Source organism: Bombyx mandarina, chromosome 08, assembly GCF_030267445.1.
Source record: "Bombyx mandarina strain Sakado chromosome 08, ASM3026744v2".
NCBI lineage: Eukaryota > Metazoa > Arthropoda > Insecta > Lepidoptera > Bombycidae > Bombyx > Bombyx mandarina.
Window position 1 is genome coordinate 13195530 of NC_143215.1, and position 22998 is coordinate 13218527.

Consider the following 22998-nt stretch of genomic DNA (forward strand, 5'->3'; position numbering starts at 1 on the left):
ATTGCTGAAGTCCATGGGCGACGGTAACCACTCACCATCAGGTGGGCCGTATGCCCGTCTGCCTACAAAGGCAATAAAAAAAAAAAAAAAAAAAGAGCCAAACTGATGCCTAAGAAATACATTACTTTAAGATGATAGCCACTGCGTTCATCCACAATGCACTCCCAGAGATCTTTTTTGCCACGTACCATCCGGCTTTGAAATGAGCTCCCCTCCACGGTGTTTCCCGAGCGCTATGACATATCTTTCTTCAAACGAGGCTTGTGGAGAGTACTTAATGGTAGGCAGCGGCTTGGCTCTGCTCCTGGAATTGCTGAAGTCCATAGGCGACGGTAACCACTCACCATCAGGTGGGCTGTATGCTCGTCTGCTTATAAGGGCAATAAAAAATGCTGATAATTTTTCTGTACATTTTAATTCGTTTTCAGGTTTGGTCACAACTACCAGAGTGACGCACGCCTCACCCGCCGGCATGTATGCTCACGTTTCCGAGAGGAATTGGGAGTCGGACGTTGATGTACCAGCGGAGTGCCTGACCCTTGGCTGCCAGGATATCGCGTACCAGCTCGTCATGGACAACCCAGGGAGACAGTTCAAGGTAACGATCGTAATAAATACGAAATATTTACTCTACAACTTAAGTGTCGTGCCCATTTCGAAGCATATACTGGTGGTTGGACGTTTTGTGAGTCCGCTCGGGTAGGTACCACCACCCCGCCTATTTCTGCCGTGAAACAGTAATGCGTTTCGGTTTGAAGGGCAGGGCCGCCGCTGTAACTATACTGAGACATTAGAACTTATATCTTAAGGTGGGTGGCGCATTTACGTTTTAGTCTATGATCTCCGGTAACTATTTAACACCAGTAGGGCTGTGAGCTCGTCCAACCATCTAAGAAAAAGAAAAAAAAAACTCAAGCACTCAACAAAACAGTTTACGGGTGTTGGCCACTAGATGGCTTTACTTCGTTTAGTTTCTCATTCCTCCTGTAGATACATATTACCTATCCTATATTTTATTGTTAATGAAGGATTTTGTAAATTTTCAGAAACCTTAAATCGATAAAATTTAATCAATTTATCTATAACAAATAAAGACTTGAATGTTTTTAATTTTATTTTCTGTGTTTAGTTATACAGTAATTAAATGCCTTAATTTTAACAACATATAAGTTTAGGGGCATGCGTTACAAGATGTCGCTAGTTTCCATACAAACAAAATACTTGTCTTATAGTATCTCAGTTTGCGAGTACTGGCCTTGTTCATTCAATCGTCTTCGCCATCTTGCTTTTCTCTGTCATTAGGTATTTTATCCCTTTCTTATCGTTTTCTCTCACTCAGATCTTACCGCTCCGTTCCACACTCTTTTCATATGCTCTGTTCTTACCAATCCTGCATAAATAAATTAATGTAATTCATAATTTATATTCCTTATTTGCACACAGCAACAAAAACGTCTAAAAGTTCAGTTGTACATTAGCTTATTTTTTTTTCCTACTTAAGCTGATAGCCTTGAGAGGCTATTTCAGCGGAACCTTAACTAGTAGGTGAGCTCACGGGGCTCAAACCTGACGACGTTGCTAACACGAACCCTAGCAACAGCCGTGCTTCGCAGAATCTACCACTGGATCGGAAGCGCGACCCACTGAGAAGATCCGGCGAGAAACTCAGTGGGCTGTGTCTGAGGGTTAATTTACTCGTCGAGCCCTTCGTCGCAAGCGACGGGTTCGACGAGAACAGTGACCGGTGCTTGAGGTACCTAAAAGCACCGTTAGTGGATCGGGAGGATCCGAAATGACGTGTTTGGGGCCACGTCGACTGCTTTCCATTCTTCCCGCAGGATCGGGAATGTAGTTACCGGCGGCCACGATGAGATGGTTCTCGTGTCGTGCCGCTTTATCGAAGTGGGACATTAGCATGAATTCCTCTGAACAATATGAATTTTAAGGTTGATATTATTGTGCTTTGATAAATTTTATACATTATTTTTAAATCGTATGTCAGAACAAAAAAAAAACACAATGTGTTTTATTAGTGATGTCGTGATGGCCTTATCAAATGTTGTCGTGAAAATAAGTCGTGCTGCACTAATTAATTTGTTTTAAAGTGACAAAAGAATTCCGTAGCTTATCTTCTGCTTTGTGAAGATGTTGTTAATAAATAAAATAAAAATTCATTATTTACAAAATGCAAGGCAGGCAGCGGCTCGGCTGCATAGGCAGTGGCTTCGCTCTGTCCCTGGTATTGCTTACGTCCATGGAAGGGTAACCACTCACCATCAGGTAGACCATGTGCTCGTACGCGTAAGCGTACAAGGGCAAAAAACATTTAAAAAAAATCATCAGCCATCAATAAATAACAAATATTTACATATTACCTGCTAAACAAATCTTCAAAATCAAGAAGCTTATGCGTTTAATAATTGTTTTCTTTTTTAAAACTTTTATTGCTTAGATGTGGACGAGCTCACAGCCCAACTGGTTTTATGTGATTACTGGAGCCCATAGACATCTTCAACGTAAATGCCACCCACTTTGGGTTAAAAGTTCTAAGGTCTCAGTATAGTTACAACGGCTGCCACACCCTTCAAGCCGAAATGCATAGCCATAGTGAATAGCATGTACATTTGTTTCCAGGTCATCTTGGGCGGTGGCAGACGAGAATTCCTCCCGAACGTCACAGGCTTCGGTAACAACACCGGGAAACGGGTTGATGGAGTGGATCTAACCGAGCTGTGGCACGTGGATAAGCTCCAGAAGAATGTGAGCCATCAATACGTGACAGACAGACTGGAGCTCTTGAAGGTCTGTAGATAGATTTCTCTACTTATCGCTGTAGTCTAAGAGGCTATTTCAGCTACGCCCGGATCGGTAAGTAAGTTCCCGAGCTCAACTTGAGACAATTTGCTAACACTAGCCCTAGCAAGAGCAGTGCTTCGTAGAATCCACCACCGAATAGAAATCGCAACCCACTGAGAAGATATGACATAAACTGAGTGGGCTAAATTTGATTGGGAGGGCATCTGTGTTAACGCACACGGGAAGGAACTTCATCCCGCCCCGTCCAGCCGCGGAGCAATGACGCGTTTAAGCTTGGAAGGTGGGGGAACAGTTGTATTTCAGTCTGAGGCCTCATGTCTCAAGGTGAGTGTCGGCATTCACGGATCAGTACCCAAGAGAGTCTTTGGGCATCGTCAACCATTTAATGCCTGGTGAACCGTGGTCTAGGACACAGGCTTATGGAATAAATTAAAAAATCTTATGTTACATACTTACTACGTTAGCTAATTAAATCGATCGTCTTTTTCATTTTGATGCTCCTATGTATTTATTATTTATTTGTTGATACATAATGATGTATTTGGTTTTCTGTCGCACTTGGGCTAGACAGACAGTGGTCATGTACCCTCAGATCAGACTTGGAGTAGTAGTACTTGAAAAGGCTCCCAAAATCGAAGACCGTTAGCTTTGATTGATACTGAAATTATTATTTAGTTATATCAAAAAATTAAGTTATTTATAACAGAGACATCTAGTAGTAATATTAAGAACTAAGTTAAAAATCACCTGAGCACGATTGGGTTGGGGCAAAGATAAAACTATTGGTGAGCTTCAAATATTCGTCAATAGATGGCGATACTATCAATTGAGTGTTACTGAAAATGAAAAAGAGCTTTCGTTTAGAAAGCCAGTAATGAAGTTGCCATAATTAGAAATAATTTCACCATAAACAGAATTTTCAGTGTGGTTTAACAAAGGTTTACCAAAAGTTTCGTTCTAAATGAATACACTTTGAATACAATGTCAATGTTATATTGACTATTGACATAATATATACTGACAATGTTAATAACGATGTTAAATGAAACTTGAATATTTCAGGTATACAATTCTGATGATTTACCCGAATACCTCCTGGGACTGTTCAATACTGACCACATGGCGTACCATTTAAAGGCAGAAGACGAGCCGACTTTAGAAGAGATGGTCGAAGTGGCCATCAAAATGCTTAGCAGGAACCCGAAGGGATATTTCCTGTTCGTTGAAGGTAATTGTCAATAATCCCATACTTACGGATCGTTTGGAACCTCTTGATGTGCGAAGGGACTTCAGCTCTCTCTGTATTTTTTTTATTGCTTAGATGGGTGGACGAGCTCACAGCGCACCTGGTGTTAAGCGGTACTGGAGCCCATAGACATCTACAACGTAAATGCGCCACCCATCTTGAAATATAAGTTTTAAGGTCTCAAATATAGTTTCAACGGCTGCTCCACCCTTCAAACCGAAACGCATTAAAACTTCACGGCAGAAATAGGCAGGGTGGTTGTACCCACCCGCGCGGATTCACAAGAGGTCCTACTACCAGTAATTACGCAAATTATAACTTTGCGGGTTCGATTTTTATTACACGATTCTCTATCGTCTATCCGAACTTTAGTCACAGCTCCTAATCCATTAACCTAAGTACCGATAGAGCGAATCCGAACTTGCCTAGTTAAGTTGCAAAGAAAATTTTCACAAGTCAGACAGCCTATTTCTGCCGTGAAGCAGTAATGCGTTTCGGTTTTAAGAGTGGGGCAGCCGTTGTAACTATACTGAGATCTTAGAACTTATATCTCAAGGTAGGTGGCGCATTTACGTTGTAGATGTCTATGGGCTCCAGTAACTACATAACACCAGGTGGGCTGTGAGCTTGTCCACCCATCTAAGCAATGGAAAAAAATGTGTTTAGTCCTAGGTGACCGGAGCAGTGTGTCCGAATCAAGTGATGATTAGCCAGAAAGACTATTATCATAATCCTCTGACCTTAACTCTCGTCCAACTTCTGTGTTTATTTATCTCCGTAGCTTAATAGTTTGCGAGGTATAGTCAATAAACCAGTCGAGAAACTGTTTAAAATGTGTAGGCCAGCTTTACTTTATTCATTAGCCGGTTTCTTTAAACGACGATACCAGATTCCTGATATTTTAAAGTCTTAATTGAATGACCAGTTTGTTTTTGACGATAAACATGTCGCGTTTTTGGTAATCTTTACGTCTTGATTGGAGTCAAATATCTTAATTATTTACGATTACGAATTATTCACGGGATCAATGCGAATGAATTCAAAGAACAATTTGTACAGTTTTGATATTGCCGACTTGTGACACGGGCTATAATCTCGTTCAAACATATTTTTCTCAACGATAACTGTTCACCCTGTTTTTTCCAACTCCTAAAACCGTCACTAGAGAGCGCTGTAATACGCAAATCCGTTGTCATGATACCCTTGTCATAAGTGACACTGTATCCTGGATCAGCCATCTGCAATTGCAACAATACCGGCCAATCCTGAAATTGAATTTGCTGTGAAGGAAGAGTGGATGTTAGGCAGTTTAAAACATAGGCTTGAACGGGATAGCTAAAAGAGTTATATGTGGACTGTACTTTAAATTGAACCATATGTTTTACTGAAATACTAGATTTTTCTCCTCCTAAACCAGATATGGTACTTAGAACTGGCAACCTTCAAAGCTGCAAAAGTTGAACTGCGTGTTCACTAATAAACGAGGCTTGAGAGCCCTGATCCAACAATGCCCTAAGTGTGTGATACATACCCTTGTTGGATACATAAACTAATGCGCTAGCTAACATTACTTGACTACTTGATCTCATTTCACTGTTAGAAAAATGGCTGACAACACGCTCCACTTGATCCGCTGCCTGCGGTTCTTGTGCTGGCTCCCGCTGTTGATTAGTGGGCTGACTAGGACCCGCCAGGGTCGGATTGTGAGTGCCGCCTTCCTGGTGCAGCAGCGAGTGATGACGTTGGCCACAGCACCGACAAGCCGTGCGTCGTTTGCACTGTGTTACCGAATGGTTAGCTCCGAAGCAATTGAAACACAGTTTTCTCTTCTGGATGAAGTCCCGGCGATTCCCGATGGCTTCTTGTACAAATTTCTTGCATTGATAAAGCAAGTGATGTCCCGAACAGAATGGGCAGGATACAGACGTCGTCACGCTGAACACCTTCGGTTTATCCGCTGCATCTTTGCCTCTAAACTCTCTTCTTTGGTTTGGTTCTAAAAACTCGAGTGCTCGATATCTTGATTCCAGGAATGATTGGAACTCGCTTAGTGTAGGCAATCGATCAGCCTGTTCGCTTAGTTTTTGTTCCCATTGTTTCTGGGATTCATTATCCAATTTTATTGTGATGAGATATATAATCAGGATGTCCCATGTCGATACAGGTATACCAAGGTTAGATAAAGCGTGCAAGCAATCATTTGTCGTATCGAGTATTTGTTTAACACCGTTGGATGACTCTGAAGATCAAGCCCTTTGGCCCACCAGCCTGGCCAGAATGCTGTTCGCGATGTAACGTTTGTTATTGTACCTTTTGTTTAATAGCTATATTCGTTATTTTCGCATCCCAATATAACATTCTGGTGATTTTCTTCAAACTAACCAGTGTTGTTCCAATAATTGCAATCTCGTTTCGATATATTCCCTTGTTATTCTAGACGCAGGTGACTTTTTGAAATTAATCTTTGCCTTAAATATCTTATTTTGAATATCGGTTTTTTAATATAACTGTCCGGGCCCATTCTTCACATTCACTAGTACTTAGCAACGAAATAGTTTTGTGTTAATTACGGTTTGTAACATTCTTTGCACTTAAAATTGTTGTTTATCATTAGTTGTTTTCTTATCTGGCTCGTATTGGACCATGTTCGACTTTTGCAGCTTTGAAGGTTGCCAGTTCTAAGTACCATATCTGGTTTAGGAGGAGAAAAATCTAGTATTTCAGTAAAACATATGGTTCAATTTAAATGCATGATGCACTGATAACAACACCATTTAAGATTAAATACCGATTTACAATTCTTCGCTTCTCAAGTACATCGATGAGTAAAATACTCAACAATGACTCATAGACGCTCCGAATGCTTAATGCCTCCGACCTATCTGTGTGACCAAGATTCGAATTGTCACCGTGTGGGCATACAATATAAAAACTTATTTACAATGGACATGATAGAATAAATTAATAAAACACCCCTGATATTCCTCAAATTACACGTCATTCCGGTTCATCCCGATCCACTAACGGTGCTTTTAGGTACCCCAAGGACCGGTCATCGTTCTCATTGAACCCGTCGCTTGCGATGAAGGGTTCGGCGAGTAAATTAACCCACAGACACAGCCCACTGAGTTTCTCACCGGATCTTCTCAGTGGGTCGCGGTTCCGATTCGGTGGTAGATCCTGCGAAGCACGGCTCTAGCTAGGGTCAGTGTTAGCGACGTTGTCAGGTTTGAGCCCCGTGAGCTCACCTACTAGTTAAAGCTATTTCTCAAAACCATCATACGAGGTAGGAAAAAAAACTCAAATCGTAATATCGCTCTGATCTACCAATTCTGTTCGCATTAGCTGCTGCGTCAACGGCTTATGCCTATCAGTAATCCAGTGGTCCAATTATTATTTATCTATTGTTATTCCACCTGAAACCACAAGTCAAATTATTCTTATTGAACTACTTGTTCCAGGTGGTAGAATAGACCACGCGCATCACGACAGCCTTGCGTATTTGGCGTTAGACGAGACCGTCGAATACGCTAAAGCCGTGAGAAAAGCCAGATCGTTGACCGACGAATCTGAGACCCTTATTGTCGTGAGCTCCGACCACGCCCACACCATGACCGTGGCCGGCTACCCGTCCAGAGGCAACGACATCCTGGGCGTGGTGGACACGACGAACGGTGGCGACGGAAGACCTTACACTACGATCAGCTACGCAAATGGAAAAGCCACTTCCATTGGCACCGACGGTCTCAGAGTCGACGTTACGAAGGAAAAAGGATTTATGGAACGTGAGTTAAAGAAAGTCTCTTCCAGTTTTGAGGGCTCAATCCAGCTTAAGTGCAACACTTGTACAGCTTTACTGGTGGTAGGACCTCTTGTGAGTCCGCACGGGTAGGTACCACCGCCCCACCTATTTCTGCCGTGAAGCAGTAATGCGTTTCGATTTGAAGGGTGGAGCAGCCGTTGTGACTATACCTTAGAACTTATATCTCAAGGTGTGTGGCGCATTTACGTTGTAGATGTCTATGGGCTCCAGTAACAACTTAACACCAGGTGGGCTGTGAGCTCGTCCACACATATAAGCAATAAAAAAAAAAAAACATGTTGTATTTCTTCAAACAATATCTGGATCGAGTTCTTAGTCGTACGCAGCCAAGAATTCACTGCGAATTTTTGACTGTTATAATAAATAAATCATGGTCATTCTGGTGGTAGGTTATCTTGTGAGCCCGCACGGGTATGTACCACCACCCTGCCTGTTTCTGCCGCAAAGCAGTAAGCGTTTCCGTTTGAAGGGTGTTGAGTAGGTGTTGCACTGCGTATTTGTAACTTAGAACTCATGTCTAACTGTGTGGCGGCATATACTTTGTTGATGTCTATGGGCTCCAGTAATCACTTAGTTACGCCCTGTGTGCTTAGTGCGAATTTTTTAACGTTCTCGACAGCGTAAAAGTTAGCTCACTTTTGTATGGAATGGGATCATTTGCCTGCGTTTGCCGCTAGGGGCGCTTTTCCAAATGCATACAAAATCGGGCTAACTTTCACGCTATCGAGAACGTTAACAAAAACTTGCACTACGCATACAGAACTACGTCTCGTGTCTGCTATCTCAAATTAGCCACACTTCCAGACAGTTTCATTGATCCCATCACGATCACAGTACCAATCTAATGAGTAAATTAATTTATATGATAGGTAACTTGGATTACGCGTACCCAAGTCTCGTGCCTCTGGACTCGGAGACCCACGGCGGCGAGGACGTGGCGGTGTTCGCGCTGGGACCCTGGCAGCACCTGTTCACGGCCAGCTACGATCAGTCCGTGGTGCCGCACTTAATGGCGTACGCGATGTGCCTCACGGACGACCAGCATCAGAACTGCCACCAGCCCGAGAGGCTCACCGAAGCCGCCTCGAGCGCGGGGCCACTCCATTCATACCAACTATTATTAGCCCAAGCTGTGATATCAATTATTAGTTGTCTCTTATAGTATTCTAGTTTTATTTGTAAATAGTATTATTGAATTTTGTAAATATTTTATTAGGGTTTTATTTTTAGAATACATCGCGTTTCGATACACTGTATTCTATTTGACGTTATCAATAAATAATAAAGATGAAAAAGTGGAAAGATTAAAATGTTTATTTCTTGTGCCTGATGTCCTCGACCGCCCAATTTACTAGTTGAAAAAATTTGATCACATTACACTTACAGTATTTTATTTATGTTGTATATTATGTGTATTACATATGCTTTTTAATGATTGTATATCGACAGAAGAACGCACTCGAAGAACTCAACTTTAAGCTTAGTGCGAGTTATTTTAACGCCTCTATCTGATGATTTGCGATGAAAGTAAATTGTCCCTTCGTAATAAGGTGACGACACTCTACAAAACTAGCATACGTCATGATCTATACATGGGTAGTGTTCGCTCGTAGGATAGCCGTCGAAAGACCGTGGTTGGTGAGGAACGTGGATCCCCATGATGATCTGGAGCTTGACTCAATCAGTACGTATCTTAAGTCGGGATCAGTGCGCCACTTTGAGAAGGCGGCACGACACGGAAACCCTCTTGTCGTAGCCGCCGGAAACTACATACCGGATCCTGTGGACGGAATGGTAAACAGTCGACGTCGCCTTAAATACTTCATTTCGGATCCTCCCGATCCACTCATGGTGCTTTTAGGTACCTCAAGAACCGATCACCGTCCTCGTCGAAGGGTTCGGCGAGTAAACTAACCCATAGACACAGCACACTGAGTTTCTCGCCGGATCTTCTCAATGGGTCGCGATTCCGATCCGGTGGTAGATCTTGCGAAGCACTGCTCTTGCTAGGGCCAGTGTTAAGGCTACCAGTGTACTTAGTGCGAGTATCTTAACGTTCTCGATAGCGTAAAAGTTTAGCCATTTTTGTATGCAGTTAGAACAGTGCCCCTAGCGTCAAACGTACGCAAACGATCCTATTCCATACAAATGTGAGCTAACTTTTACGCTGTCGAGAACGTTAAAAAACTCGCACTAAGCACACAGTTTAGGTAGGGAAAAAAGACCACTTTTTTTTTTATTTTTTTTTTATTGCTTAGATGAGTGGACGAGCTCACAGCCCACCTGGTGTTAAGTGGTTACTGGAGCCCATAGACATCTACAACGTAAATGCGCCACCCACCTTGAGATATAAGTTCTAAGGTCTCAATTATAGTTACAACGGCTGCCCCACCCTTCAAACCGAAACGCATTACTGCTTCACGGCAGAAATAGGCAAGGTGGTGGTACCTACCCGTGCGGACTCACAAGAGGTCCTACCACCAGTAATTACGCAAATTATAATTTTGCGGGTTTCATTTTTATTACACGATGTTATTCCTTCACCGTGGAAATCAATCGTGAACATTTGTTGAGTACGTATTTCATTAGAAAAATTGGTACCCACCTGCGGGATTCGAACACCGGTGCATCGATCAACACGAATGCACCGGACGTCTTATCCGTTAGGCCACGACGACCAACTATTATATATATATATATTTTTTTTATTATTTTTTTTATTGCCTTTGTAGGCAGACGGGCATACGGCCCACCTGATGGTGAGTGGTTACCGTCGCCCATGGACTTCAGCAATGCCAGGGGCAGAGCCAAGCCGCTGCCTACCGCTTAATACTCTCCACAAGCCTCGTTTGAAGAAGGACATGTCATAGCGCTCGGGAAACACCGTGGAGGGGAGCTCATTCCATAGCCGGATGGTACGTGGCAAAAAAGATCTCTGGAAACGCACTGTGGATGATCGCAGTGGCTCCAGGTAGTATGGATGAACTCTACTCCGGTGGCGGGCGGTGCGATGGTAAAAACGAGATGCTGGTATCATCTCGAACAATTCCTCAGAGCACTCCCCATGGAACATACGGTACAAAATACAGAGGGAACCGAAGTCCCTCCGCAGACCCAGAGGCTCCAATATATGAACTAAATCCTTTAGATATACATATGTATATGTCTAATTTATTAATTCGTCTAATTTAGAGTCATAGGTTTTCGCTTAATAACGCAACAGATGCGGATTTACACTTGGACTAAGAAAAAAAACTCGAAATTCAAGGTGAAACAAGAACGTGCAAGTTGAAAATTGTATAATGACAATAAAACCTGCTAGTGATGGTGCGTATTCTCTTCGCTCGATCGATAATTTCAAATATTCGATAAATAATTATTAATAACTTAATTTCCAATAAATAGCTCTCAACGTTGTATTTTTTTTTTTCGATTTTATTATATGAGTTTATTATACTGGAAGTATTTTATGGTAACAACATGTTATCTACTTGTAAAATATATTTTCTAAGCTTATATATGACGGAGTAGGGACGTCCGTAATGTTTGTAAAAAGTGTGACGTCAGCCTTGCGACGTCACGGTCATTAATTTGTTGACGAATGACTCATGTTTGGGTTTCCGAAACAAAACTTCACGAGAACTTCACGAAAACTTCGTATATTGCACGAGAAGCATAACAACGTTACAGAGATATCCGTACAGTACAACGGCTCGGACACGAATCAATCAGTGCTTTTTTTTTTTTTTTTTTTCCTACCTAAGCTGAGAGCCTTGAGAGGCTATGTCAGCGTAACCCTAACTTTAGTAGGTGAGCTCACGGGGCTCAAACCTGACGATGTTGCTAACACGGACCCTAGCAAGAGTCGTGCTTCGCAGAATCTACCACCGGATCGGAAACGCGACCCACTGAGAAGATCCGGCGAGAAACTCAGTGGGCTGTGTCTGAGAGTTAATTTACTCGTCGAGCCCTTCGTCGCAAGCGACGGGTTCGACGAGAACGGTGACCGGTGCTTGAAGTACCTAGAAGCACCGTTAGTGGATCGGGCGGATCCGAGATGACGTGTTTTGGGCGACGTCGACTGCTTTCCATTCTGTCCGCAGGATCGGGAATGTAGTTACCGGCGGCCACGATGAGAGGGTTCTCGTGTCGTGCCGCTTTATCGAAGTGGCGCATGGACGCCGACTGCAGATACTTACTGATGGACTCTAAGTCCAGGTCGTCATGGAGGTCGACGTTCCTGACGAACCACGGGGCTCCGACGGCTATCCTGCAAAAACGGGATTGAATAATTTGGAATGATTTCAAGTGTATGCGGGCCGCGTGAGCGAACACTACACTTGCATAGGTCATGACGGGGCGTATGCAAGTTTTGTAGAGTGTCACCTTATTTCTAAGGGACATTTTACTTCGCCTACATATCATCGGGTAGAGACGTCCTAGAATGAAGGCGGCACGATCGCGTACCGTCTTGATGTGGGGGCGGAATGTCATCCTACTGTCGAGGGTGACGCCTAAATATTTGACCTTCGGGGCCCACGGTATGGGCTGGTCGAACATCGTGATCGGGCGAACGGCGGGGGCGGGGGTATTGACGCGCCTAGTCGGAAGGGGGAAATCAGTGCTAGACAGCACGGCCGTATTTATGGGGCTTCGTACCCGTGAGCGTGTTGACACGTTTTAAACACGTGAGCGTGTTTACACGTTTTTCAAACACGTGAGCGGGTTTACACGTTTTTCAAATACGTGAGCGGGTTTACACGTTTTTCAAATACGTGAGCGGGTTTACACGTTTTTCAAACACGTTTTAAAGTATTGAAATTACAATAAAAGGAACTGTTTAACATCAATTTCTTATCACAGAGTAATTAGTTGATGATCAGTAGGTAAATAGTCATATTTGCGCCGACACGGCCATACTGACAGGCGGTGCGCGCTCTGCACCAGCCGCCCATGTATGGTGTATCACCAGAGAGTTCTTGGAGTCCATCTGAAACAATGGAATGTCTGTTTCTGAGATTGGTATCTGTGTACCTTTTTATGTTACTTTGAAAGTAACTTATTTTGTGTAGTTTTATATTGTGACGTACACTGTGGTACTTATGTAGTGAACGTACACTGTGGTACTATGTAGTGGACGTACACTGTGGTACTTATATAGTGGACGCACACTGTGGTACTTATGTAGTGGACGCACACTGTGGTACTTATGTAGTGGACGCACACTGTGGTACTTATGTAGTGGACGCACACTGTGGTACTTATGTAGTGGACGTACACTGTGGTACTTATATAGTGGACGTACACTGTGGTACTTATATAGTGGACGTACACTGTGGTACTTATGTAGTGAACGTACACTGTGGTACTATGTAGTGGACGTACACTGTGGTACTTATGTAGTGGACGTACACTGTGGTACTTATGTAGTGGACGTACACTGTGGTACTTATGTAGTGGACGTACACTGTGGTACTTATGTAGTGGGCGTACACTGTGGTACTTATGTAGTGGGCGTACACCGTGGTACTTATGTAGTGGACGTACACTGTGGTACTTATGCAGTGGGCGTACACTGTGGTACTTGATACTTATGTAGTGGGCGTACACTGTGGTACTCATGTGGTGGCGTAATTTTATTAATCAAAAATAAAAACTTATCCTTATGCCGATTGTTGATTTTGTTGTTCGACCATCCTGGTTTGTGAAGTAGATGGTAGAGGTTCATCGGCTGATGCTGGTGGGTAGTCTTCTTCCGCCGATACGGTTATCTGGTCTCCAGGTTGTTGCTCAGCGGAGGCGGCATGTGATCCCACTTGGGCGGTGCGCGCTCTGCACCAGCCTCGTTGATTCTCGTAGGTTTATCTTTGATTCCCATTGATCTGCAGGAATAAAAAGTTTCTCTGAGTAGCGCATCTGTTATACTTGCGTTACTTGTAACTATGTAAGTTTGAGACTATTAATGCGATTTTATTGTAGGGTTCTCGGAGGTTTTCGTAGATTTCTCGGAGGTTCTCGTAGATTTCTCGGAGGTTCTCGTAGATTTATTGAAGGTGGGACAAGAATGTGTAAGGTGTTGTTCGTTGTGTAAGGATATCATGGTCTTCAGATGAATTTTGTGGTGAAATTTTAGTAATCAAAAATAAAAACTTATCTTTTGTATTCATTGATCAGTTGATTGTTGATTCCGTCGCTCGACCATGCTGGTTTGTGAAGCAGACGGTACAGGCTTATCGGCTGATGCTGGAGGGTAGTCATTATCCGCCGATACGGTTATCTGGTCACCAGGTTGTTGCTGAGCGGATGCGGCGTGTGATCCCGCTTCTGATGACGGAGTAGGGACGTCCGTAATGTTTGTAAAAAGTGTGACGTCAGCCTTGCGACGTCACGGTCATTAATTTGTTGACGAATGACTCATGTTTGGGTTTCCGAAACAAAACTTCACGAGAACTTCACGAAAACTTCGTATATTGCACGAGAAGCATAACAACGTTACAGAGATATCCGTACAGTACAACGGCTCGGACACGAATCAATCAGTGCTAGACAGCACGGCCGTATTTATGGGGCTTCGTACCCGTGAGCGTGTTGACACGTTTTAAACACGTGAGCGTGTTTACACGTTTTTCAAACACGTGAGCGGGTTTACACGTTTTTCAAATACGTGAGCGGGTTTACACGTTTTTCAAATACGTGAGCGGGTTTACACGTTTTTCAAACACGTTTTAAAGTATTGAAATTACAATAAAAGGAACTGTTTAACATCAATTTCTTATCACAGAGTAATTAGTTGATGATCAGTAGGTAAATAGTCATATTTGCGCCGACATATATGAAACTTTAATATCAAATTTCGTGGATCAAATAAATGACTAAATGTGACATGGATGGAAATATATTTTTTTTAATTTACGATAGTTTACACAACGCTCAGGCGTCTGTCTATAAATAAAAAACAACTTAAGTATCAGTGATCATGAAAAACTGTAGACTACTCGCAACATTGAAAACAATTAATTTAACACCCACTGAGCGAGAAGTCGCCGGATCTTCTCAGTAGGTCTGCTCTTGCTAGGGCTAGGTGTTAATAAATTCTTTCAGGTTGAGCCCGTGAGCTTACCCATAGATAATACACACCATATTTAAGAACTTACCTACCCGTCCACTAGTAGCTGGAATAGCTCGTTGAGCTACCAATAGGTAGGAAAAAAGTAATAATAATAAGAGTAACAAGATTAATAAATAAATAAATAAAAAGCCTTTTATTCCTTGCATTTAAAAAAAAAGTGACATTACAAAAATTATAAAAATTGTTGATAATACATTAATAATAATAGATACTAATTATGATAGAATTCTTAATATAATGTGTATAATATTAGTCGGATCAACATAAAAGATATAAAAAAGGTTATATTAATTTAGCGTGCAGGCATGCAAGAACCCCTCTTATGTGAGGGTGAAGGCCTCCTCCAGACTTTTCCATTTGTCTTTATTTTTGGCAATTGTCTTCCAGTTTTTACCAGCGATTTTTATTATATCGTTGTCCCAACGCGTTACCGGTCTTCCTTTCCTTCTAATACCTGCAGGCCCCCGCCATAGCGTGAGTCTACAGGTCCAGCGGTCATCGCTCATCCTGGCTACATGGCCTGTCCAGCGCCACTTTAACTTTTGTGAGAAATTTAGTGCATCTATAACTTTAGTCTTTTCCCGTATGACATTATGTGGGACTTTTTGTATTTTTCTCACATTCGTAATGCTTCTCTCCATACTTCGTTGACAGGACCTGATTTTGTTCTTTACGCGTAGCGTGTATTTCCACGTTTGGCAGCCGTAGGTAATAGAGGGGAGCAGGCATGTGTCCATTAGTTTCTTTTTTAAGTTAATAGGCATCGTTCCCTTTAGTATGTCTTTTAGACTCCAGAATTTTTTCCATGCGCCTGAAATCCTTCGTTCAACTTCTAATTCATTGTTTTGTTTTCCAAAGGAAATTTGTTTGCCTAAGTATATGTAACAAGATTAAGCTGTAGTTTTAATTACGCACACATTTTCTTTAGATGTAAAAATTGATAATCGGTCAAAAATAATATTGACTCACCATATCCACTCACCATAATCAATACTATTAAATGGGTTGACTGCTCATTGTACAATAATATATTACAAATTTCACTACAAATGACGTTATAATGACATCTACAATTAATATAATATAATAATTTAATAAAAATTTATCAATTCTGCGCTTCCGCAATACATACTATTGCGGAAGTGCAGAAGAATTTGAAATAGTTTTTTTTTTTTTGCAAACAAGTCCTTTTTCGTGGTCAACCTTACTAGGCCATAAAATCTTCGTGTTCAACCAGAGACTTGATAAATATAATCTATGACTAATAAATCTCGCCACCATCGATATCAATAAGGCTTATACCGCGTCACTTTCTTAGTAAATTAATAACGTGGCGGCATCAGAGAGTTTTGAACCAGCGATCGAAAAATATTCGAACCAGTCGCTTGCACAGACGCAACCGTAGTGCACGCGCACAGATTATACACAAATTCGCGCGCATTTACACGCCGAGTGACAAACAAGAGAAACGAAAATGAAATTCAACATTTTTATTTTGTTGGCTGTTTTGTTAGTGCAAATTTTGTTCGTGAGAAGTTCGCCGATCGACAACGAGCAAAAGGAGGATTTAAGTGTTGACGTCTTAAGAAGGAAAAGATCACTCTTCAGTTTCGTTGGGAAGTGTCCGGATGGAACGACATATTTTCCTTCGTGTGGCTGCATATCATGTAAAATGTAAGCTAAGATTTAAAAAAAAAGTTCCTACACAACAAATATTCGAAATTTACAAATTTTTTTTGAAGTGAAACTTCTTTAGAATCGTTTTGACTTCAAACTCGATGAAACGAAATGAAACGAAACGAAAAAATAAGTCCATAGAGACACAAACACATAAATGTATAGGATTCAGCCGGCGAGAGAATGAGGTAGAACACATTATTTTTTATAAGTTTCACTTCTACCGTGTGTGACTTGCACACACGCACTTTTTTTTTTTAAATTTAAACCTAACAACATTTTAAAATGCTAGTAACGATAGAATCTAAACATTTTTTTTATATTACAATCCATATATATTTAAAAGAAGTAATAATGGTGGTTTTTTTTTGGTATAAGGACTTTATTAAGGATACAATTTTAGTACGTAAACGGTAGGTTTACACACTCTTGAACTCTGAGGTGCACAAACAAATACATACGTCAGCCAAGGTGAAACTAAAGCTGACTTGAAATATATTTAGAATTAATAAATTTAAAAAGGATATGTTTTGACTAAAGTCAACATACAAATAGAGATTAGGTACCGTATACAAACAAACGTGAAAGTAAACTAAATAAAATGCCAAACTCTTTTTCTCTGTATCCAAAAATTAGACTGGTTTAATCAATACTGGGATTATGACGATTTTGCTTACGTAACTCATCAATCGATTTAAAACAACCTTTACTACAGTATTCCTGTTTCTTTAAAAAAAAGCTTCAAGTTGAAGATTTGCTTAATATATTTACGAACTTACGACCTTTACACACTAATCTTATTTAAAAAAAAAAAGATCTCAAAGTTAACGGTTTACATAAATAGCATTAGCCTCTTGAAAGGCTTATGCGACATTTATTCAACTTTACAGGATAGCCATTTAAGGTTTGGAAAAGTTATTTTAACAAAAATACTTCTTCAGCTATTTAAAAGAGGTAAACATAATTGAAGTCTAACTAAAACATCGTATTGTTTATGCTAATACCAAATAAAAAGGACCTTTAATTACAAAATCTTTTTTTTTTTTTTTTATATTGCGTAGATAGGTGGACGATCTTACAGCCCACCTGGTGGTAAGTGGTTACTGGAGCCCATAGACATCTACAACGTAAATGCCGCCACCCAGCTTGATATATGAGCTCTAAGGTCTCACTATAGTTACAACGGCTGCCCCACCCTACAAGCCGAAACGCATTACTGCTTCACGGCAGAAATAGGCAAGGCGGTGGTACCTACCCGTGCGGACTCACAAGAGGTCCTACCACCAGTGATTACGCAAATTATAATTAATTACACGATGCTATTCCTTCAACGTGGAAGTCAATCATGAACATTTGTTAAGTACGTTAACGTAATTTTCTAAGTAATATTTTATTTAGAAAAATTGATACCCGCCTGTGGGATTCGAACACCGGTGCATCGCTCAACACGAATGCACCGGACGTCTTATCCGTTAGACCACGACGATTTCGACTGTCGCTTGAACCAAATAGAAACGAGTTGAACTTCGACGCCGCGTATTAAATGATAAATACAAATGTTTCCGCTTAATATTAGTTGATTAAATCGCAAGCATACAGCAGTTGCTTGAGTTGCTTGATAAGTCACTGTCATTTTCTAGACATTTTACCATAGCAACGCCTGCTATTGCAGCCGATTCTCTCAGTATCTCTGGAATCACTGTGCCATTTATATCTTTACCTTTTATCACCCTACTCTAAAATGACTCCTCTGAAAACAGGGTCTCCACGACACTATGAACTGTCTTTCTACGGACGAAAGAAGTTTAGAAATGATCACAAGCGGTAGACACCAGCTTGAGTTTTCTCGAGGTTTTTTCTTAATTTAAACTAATCTTACGGCTTTATCTCGCATTTGTTATTTTTATATTATTATTCAGAAAAAGGGAAATCGTCAAGATTTTTTTTTTAATTTTACTGTAATCAAAGCCAATATTTATGTGTCAAGGCATAACATTTTAGTTATCTGTGACCGTGAAAACTGTAATATATTGCCCCTAGCGGCTAACGTAGGCAAATGTTCCAACTCCATACAAATTAAGTTAACTTTTACGCTATCGAGAACGTTAAAAAATTCATACAAAAAAGCACACTGTTGCGTGAAGTTATTAAAAAAAAATCGTCCGCATGTTGGTGATCTATAGACACTGTCAACTCTAACTTATTTTTCTTTTTGTTTCAGTTACAAAGACATAACTGGGAGCGAATGCCCTTCATAATAATACTAGTGATTGAAGTATGAAAATTCTGCTCTCTGGGTTATTTTTTTTTCTCGATGAAGCGACGGATCGTTGGTGGCATGCATGTACCGAGAAGGTGTCAACACAAGATTGTATATAAATTGTAAATTGTCGAAATAAATTATATGATTTTTAAGTATCAAAACTTTTTATTTCGTGTTTCAATGTTTTTCCGGCTTTAATAAAAGAGAGAGATAAAATATAATTGAGAAGATGATTGGCGCTTATCTAATACCTGGGATTCTGTTATCGTGAAGATGTAAGCTTCAGTAAACTAAAGACTAGACGTAATGTATAACTCGTTCGTTCTATGCGCTAAGAAACATATATAAACAACAAAAAAAATATTGTTATTTTTACGACCGCTACGAAAATAATCAAATAAGGACGAATAACGCCTTAGTCACATTAACCATAAAAACTAGAAAGTACTAGAAGCGGCGGAAGTAATGAATGCAAGATTAAAAAGCAAAATTATTATTTTTAGTCATGACTACGATTCCTGAAAATAAAACAGATACCTATACAACATATACATAGACAAAATATATAACGTTAATCTATACTAATATTATAAAGAGGAAAGATTTGTTTGTTTGTTTGTATTGAATAGGCTTCGAAACTACTGAACCGATTTGAAAAATTCTTTCACTGTTTGGAAGCTACACTATTCGCGAGTGACATAGACTATAATCTTTTGTTGCAAATGATGTGACAATAAAAACCAGCAGCGTAACGACAAGTTCTTTTATTTGTGCGAGAATGCAGAAAGCAGGTAGAAATGGCTGGCATGGCTTGTTTTATTAACACTATCCCCCCTTCGTTGGCTTTGGCTGGCGGCGGCGGCGGTGGCGGAAGGGGGCGTGTTAATATGGCTTGGCGGCTTAGCTGGCGGCAGGGCATGACAGCTGACGTCACGTCCGTTACACTTTTTTGAAAAAAATTAGGGATCCTTACTAAAACTCCAATAATGTAACCCAAGATGTAAAAAAATTACCTAAAATATTCTTTACATCGCATGCTCTGCGAAAACTATTGATGATAGAATAAAATAATGTACTACGACTTTGTAGAACACATTATTATTTACAAAAAGTATCAAACAGCATATGACTAACTATTATAGTTATGCCGCAATAAGGGTTCTTTTATTTAAAAAAATAAAACAACGTCAAATATCGTTGAAATTTTTGTTAAAGACCCGAGCGGAGCCGGAGCGGGCTGCTATTAATAATATATTTCCATACAGCTGTGTGAGCCCTATATTTAATTTTTCTGTTGCGAAATTGCTAACTACTGCTTCTGGGACCTCATGTCATGGTACGGACCTTGGGAGATTCCCTCTGCCTGGACTTGAATGACTGCTGGATGATGGTGTAGTAATGATCATGAAACTGATGAATGAATAAGGCGTGACGTAATGATGATGGGGGTTTACCATAGTTATTGGAGGTCGCTTGCCTTTCTTCCCTTGAACCCCGGAGTTAGTGCTAATTTCCGCACCACCGAGTCAATCAAATATAATAATCTAATTGAATTTATCTAGATGAAATATACTATGAAGTTCACATAGCGCTGTGTTAAAAAAATTTAATTTGTTATTGCTTAGATGGGTGGACGAGCTCACAGCCCACCTACTGTTAAGTGGTTACTGGATGCCATAGACATTTGCAACGTAAATGCGCCACCCACCTTGAGATACAAGTTCTAAGGTCTCAGTATACTTACAACGGCTGCCCCGTCCTTCAAACCGAAACGCATTACTGCTTCACGGCAGAAATAGGCAGGGCAGTGGTACATACCCGCGCGGACTCATAAGAGGTCCTACCACTGTCAGATGTATTTTTAAGCGATAGGCAGCAGCTTGGCTCTGCTTCTGGTAATGCTGACGTCCTTGAGCGATGGTAACCACACACCAACCCTATGCTCGTCTGTCTACACGGTCAATAAAAAAAAGTATAGCTGCCCGATAAAATAATCTGCGTCTCTTTTTAGCGCGAGGCTTAGAAATGAATAAACAATACGTCAAATTTCCGGTAGTCGTTGCGTTAACATAAAAAAATTAAACCCATACACTGCTCATAAAAACATCGTATGTTGTACGACCGTGGCAATTCTGCTTCCCACTTCTAAACACCGAGCCAATGCCTCTAATACATTCATGTAACGTATCTGCAGATGACGTCATCGAAGGCCTAATTAATCGTCTCATTATGACATCAAAACACGCGTAAGAGGTGTGACTCCCATCTGCATAGGAGATAAGGCCACGAAAGCGATTGACCTTGGAAATTGAGGTTCATGTATAACAGACCCTTCTAAAGACATTATATCTTTTAAATAGATTTCGAAAACACGTTACTTGAACGGGCAGAGAGCGCATTTAATTCAAACGATTCTCTTTTCTCTTCTATTTTTTTTTGTTGTTCAGATCGGTGGACGAGCTCACGGCCCATCCGATTTTAAGTGGTTACTGTAGCCCATAGACATCTACAATCTAAATGCTGCCGCTCATCTTGAGACATGAGTTGTTAGGTCTCACTTTTAGCAGTACAACGGCTGGCCCGCCCTTCAAGCTGAAACGCATTGCTGCTTCACTGCAAAAATGCCCGTACGGACTCACAAAACGTCCTACCAGTCCTACCACCAGTAACTCAATTTGCTATTTCATCTATTAAATCTTACCCTCGCAGTTGGTAATCCCGATACAATCGAGGTTGACTGTTCTCTTCATCTCTGCAATTGTGCCGATAGAAATCTGTCCTGTGACACATTTTTGGGTGCCTGATACCTGATCAAATGTTTTTGGAACTTCTTCGAGTGCCAAAAACACACACACACACACACACACACACACACACACACACGCGCACACGCACGCGCACACGCACACGCGCACACGCACGCGCACACGCACACACACACGCACACGCACACGCACACACACACACACACACACACACACACACACACACACACACACACACACACAGTACGTACCACATTCTTACAGATCGCTCTTCCTGGTTAACTAAATTTACCTGATGACCTAGCACTGAACCACTGACTTTTATAACACAGGTTTTCCTAGCATAAAAGTCAGGGAATTTTGTTATTGTAGGTATACCTCGTAAAAAAGCCATGTATATTATTATACTAGTGTTATGAATTATTGCACGTGTTTGTATTTTAAGAGGCTTGAATAAATATTATTATTTATTTATTTAATTTAGCACAGGAAATCTGCGGAGAGTTTTTGGCAGTATTGTTAGTGAAGCTTATCTCGTCATCATATGTCAGTATGGCGAATCGTCTAGGGTGTATTACATAGAGCTCGGCTCCAAGTCCACATCTCAACATCATCTATTTTTGATCTATCTTTTTTTTTTTTTTTTTTTATTGCTTAGATGTGTGGACGAGCTCACAGCCCACCTGGTGTTAAGTGGTTACTGGAGCCCATAGACATCTACAACGTAAATGCGCCACCCATCTTGAGATATAAGTTCTAAGGTCTCAGTATAGTTACAACGGCTGCCCCACCCTTCAAACCGAAACGCATTACTGCTTCACGGCAGAAATAGGCGGGGCGGTGGTACCTACCCGTGCGGACTCACAAGAGGTCCTACCACCAGTAATCTATCTAACTGAACACAGCTACCTTTAAGACATAATCAAGGTTTTAATGGTATTCTAACACGGATATGATTTCGTTGTAGGAATAGTGATGTTACCTACCCCACTCGGACACTTGATGGTGACAGTACACATAGAGGGTACATTAATACATTCATTTCTATTATTATTTTTTAATTGTCATATTTTTAAGCTCACATATTGTCAGTTTTGTGCAATCCACGAATTTCAGTTTAATTTTTGTCTATTGATTTTCTATTTTTGTGTATCTGAAGTAAAGCTATTGTATTCTTTGTACGAGGAGCACTGCTGTTTGAGATACAGCTTTTATCATCTAGTTCAAGCACAGATGCAAATTATGATTGTGTTTCTACTTCTATGTTAACAATAAATA

General features: G+C 40.9%; 1 protein-coding gene and 1 long non-coding RNA gene across 3 annotated transcripts in view; both read left to right on the top strand.

Annotated features, from left to right (window-relative positions):
- The window catches only part of LOC114242936 (membrane-bound alkaline phosphatase), a 44167-nt gene extending 34971 nt beyond the window's left edge, over positions 1-9196 (top strand). For both annotated transcript variants that reach the window (XM_089729244.1, XM_028174268.2), the window contains exons 4-8: positions 429-598; positions 2635-2802; positions 3880-4045; positions 7525-7848; positions 8756-9196. In XM_089729244.1, coding sequence (XP_089585370.1) covers positions 429-598; positions 2635-2802; positions 3880-4045; positions 7525-7848; positions 8756-9048 — 1121 coding nt within the window. In that variant the 3' untranslated portion in view covers positions 9049-9196. The remainder of the gene's footprint in view (positions 1-428; positions 599-2634; positions 2803-3879; positions 4046-7524; positions 7849-8755) is intronic.
- A 7069-nt stretch (positions 9197-16265) lies between these two features.
- Positions 16266-19116, top strand: LOC149502580 (uncharacterized). The gene is made up of 2 exons (XR_016323437.1): positions 16266-16689; positions 18914-19116. It is a non-coding gene; the product is annotated as an uncharacterized LOC149502580 (long non-coding RNA).
- Positions 19117-22998: the final 3882 nt, after the last annotated feature.